The sequence below is a fragment of the Nestor notabilis genome, unplaced genomic scaffold, assembly GCF_000696875.1.
Source record: "Nestor notabilis isolate BGI_N333 unplaced genomic scaffold, ASM69687v1 scaffold25811, whole genome shotgun sequence".
Lineage (NCBI taxonomy): Eukaryota > Metazoa > Chordata > Aves > Psittaciformes > Psittacidae > Nestor > Nestor notabilis.
Window position 1 is genome coordinate 1 of NW_009915544.1, and position 2,267 is coordinate 2,267.

The window sequence follows — 2,267 nt, forward strand, 5'->3', positions numbered from 1 at the left end:
CCAAACAGAGCTGCGAGCACCGCGGTTGGCGTTTGGCGCCCCAAAACGGAGCCGGGAGTCCCAGAACTTGGGGTTTCGAGAGCCTCGAGCACCACAATTAGGGTTTGGAGCCCCCGAAACAGAGCTGCCAACTCCAGAACCGCGGTTGGAACCACAGAATAGAGCCATTGAGGCTCAGAATTGGGGTTGGAAGCCCTGAATAGAGCTGGGGGCCCTGGGCTTGGGGGTTTGCCCCCCCCAAAACAGAAACAAGAGGCCCAGAACTGGGGTTTGGAACCCCTAAAACAAAACCAGGATTCCCAGAATTGGGGGTTAGAACCCCAAAACAGAGCCAGGACCCCGAGTGCTGGGGTGTGAAAGCCCTAAAACAGAGCTGGGAGCTCTGGACTTGAGGTTTTGCCGCCCCGAAGCAGAGCTGGGCTCCCCAAAGTGGGGTTTTGGGATTCCCAAAACACAGATGGGAGCCCCAGGGGTGGGACTTTGAACCCCAAAACGTGACCAGGATCCCTAGAATTGGTGTTTGGCACCCCAAAAGAGAGCTGGGATCCCCAAAAGTGGATTTTGGCATCCCTGAAACAGAGCTGAGAGCTCAGGGTTAAGGTTTTGATCCCCAAAACAAAGCAGGGACCCCCCTTACCTTTACCACGGGCACGCTGAAGTTAGCAGAGATGAAGGCAGTGGAGCCACCAGCTTCCACCGCGCTCAGCTGGGGGAGAAGGAGAGACACGAGCATGGTCCTTCCCTGTGCCACGGCTGCTGCGCATGGGGAAATTGAGGCACGAACCCTCCCTTGGTCCCCAACCACGTTCCCCTCCTTGGCGGGTGCAAGCTCTTCATACCCTGCAGACATCATGTAACACCCCACCGCAGTCTGATTTAGGGCTGTCCTCACCCATCTCAAACCCTGTTCACTCTGAACCCTACTGATGGCCAAGGGCAGTGTCTGCAAATGAGGGAGGACTCACGTAGATCATGACGGTAGCGATCCTGTTGCCTGACTTCATCCTGTAAAGGGGGCTCTTCCTGGACTGCCCCAAGAGTGAGGAGATGGGATGGTCATTCCCATGGGAATGGTCAGTCCTGTGTGGACACATCTTGACCTGGAGGCACCTCAGGTCCTACCCATGGAAATCCCTCCCTCTCTCTTTTTTTCTCTCCCTTCCTCCTTCCTTCCCTCTACCCTCCCCTCTTTCCTCCCTCCCTTCCCAGGAATATGCCAGGCACCAACCCAGGGATCACCATCCCAGGACCCTTCCACCCCATCCCCTCCCCAGGGTCACCGCAGGGTCCCCCTGCAGCAACATCTCAAGGAACATCCCAGGGATTGCTATAGGATGTTCACCTCCAGGGACCTCCCTTGGGCACCATCCCAGGAGCACCGTGGGGAGCACCCCAGGGTCCATCCCAAAGACCTCCCAAGGACCATTCCAGGAGCACCCCAGGGACCATCCCAAGAGCATCCCAAGAACCACCCCAGGGACCACCTTAGAACCACCCCATGCAGCCCCCAGGCATCTCCCTGACCGTAGCGTGGTCGAAGTGTGGCTCGTAGTGGCCTCCCAGCCCATAGTTGACCACCTGCAGGTACTCGGCGTAGGGAGGCCTCAGGTCCAGGCCGGTGACAGCACCGATGCGCTGCTCCAGCGCCCGCACCACGGGGTCAGCCGTGTCCTTCAGCCAAGCGCTGCGGGAGCACCCACCTTCAGCCCCCAAACCCACCCATGGTGGGTGTCACCCGCGCTGCTGGGTGCGGAGGAGCCTCCCCAGGGCGGCTTCACCGTCACCTTGGTGGTGGCAATGGGGCCACCTTGGTCCCGTTGGCCACGGGACAAGGGATGGGGTGGCTCCTACCTCTTGCTTATCCGGTACTCGGCTTTCTGCTGCTTCTCCCCAGAGGCAACCACGGACCTCTGCAGCTGGAGGACACACGGTGGAGGGGAGGTTGCTGCAGGTGGGGACCCCACCACCAAGCAGGGACTCTGGCTGGGGTCAGACTGGTGGGTCTATACCAGCACATCCCACCCCAACGTGTCCCACCAGAGTGATGGAAGCAGTGAGAGGGGTTGAGTCCAACGCAGTTGGGTGCCACCAAGTCAAGCCTGGCTGGGAAGTGGTTTAGGTGCACTCATGGACCTGGTTTCTCCCCCCACATCTTTGGGGCAGGGTCAGAAGGAGCCAAACAGGGCTCATCCCACCCAAGGACCCACTGCAGAAGGCTTTGGCTAAGCCATGGCTTAAAACCCCCACTATATCAGCATGCTCAGATT

The 2,267-nt window shown here is 59.3% G+C and overlaps 1 protein-coding gene across 1 annotated transcript in view; it reads right to left on the minus strand.

The window, feature by feature from the left end:
* Positions 1 to 637: 637 nt before the first annotated feature.
* The window catches only part of P4HA3 (prolyl 4-hydroxylase, alpha polypeptide III), a gene marked incomplete at both ends in the record, with an annotated part of 3,448 nt that continues 1,818 nt past the window's right edge, over positions 638 to 2,267 (minus strand). The window contains 4 exons of the mRNA XM_010024201.1: positions 638 to 706; positions 966 to 1,028; positions 1,525 to 1,684; positions 1,852 to 1,916. Coding sequence (XP_010022503.1) covers positions 638 to 706; positions 966 to 1,028; positions 1,525 to 1,684; positions 1,852 to 1,916 — 357 coding nt within the window. The remainder of the gene's footprint in view (positions 707 to 965; positions 1,029 to 1,524; positions 1,685 to 1,851; positions 1,917 to 2,267) is intronic.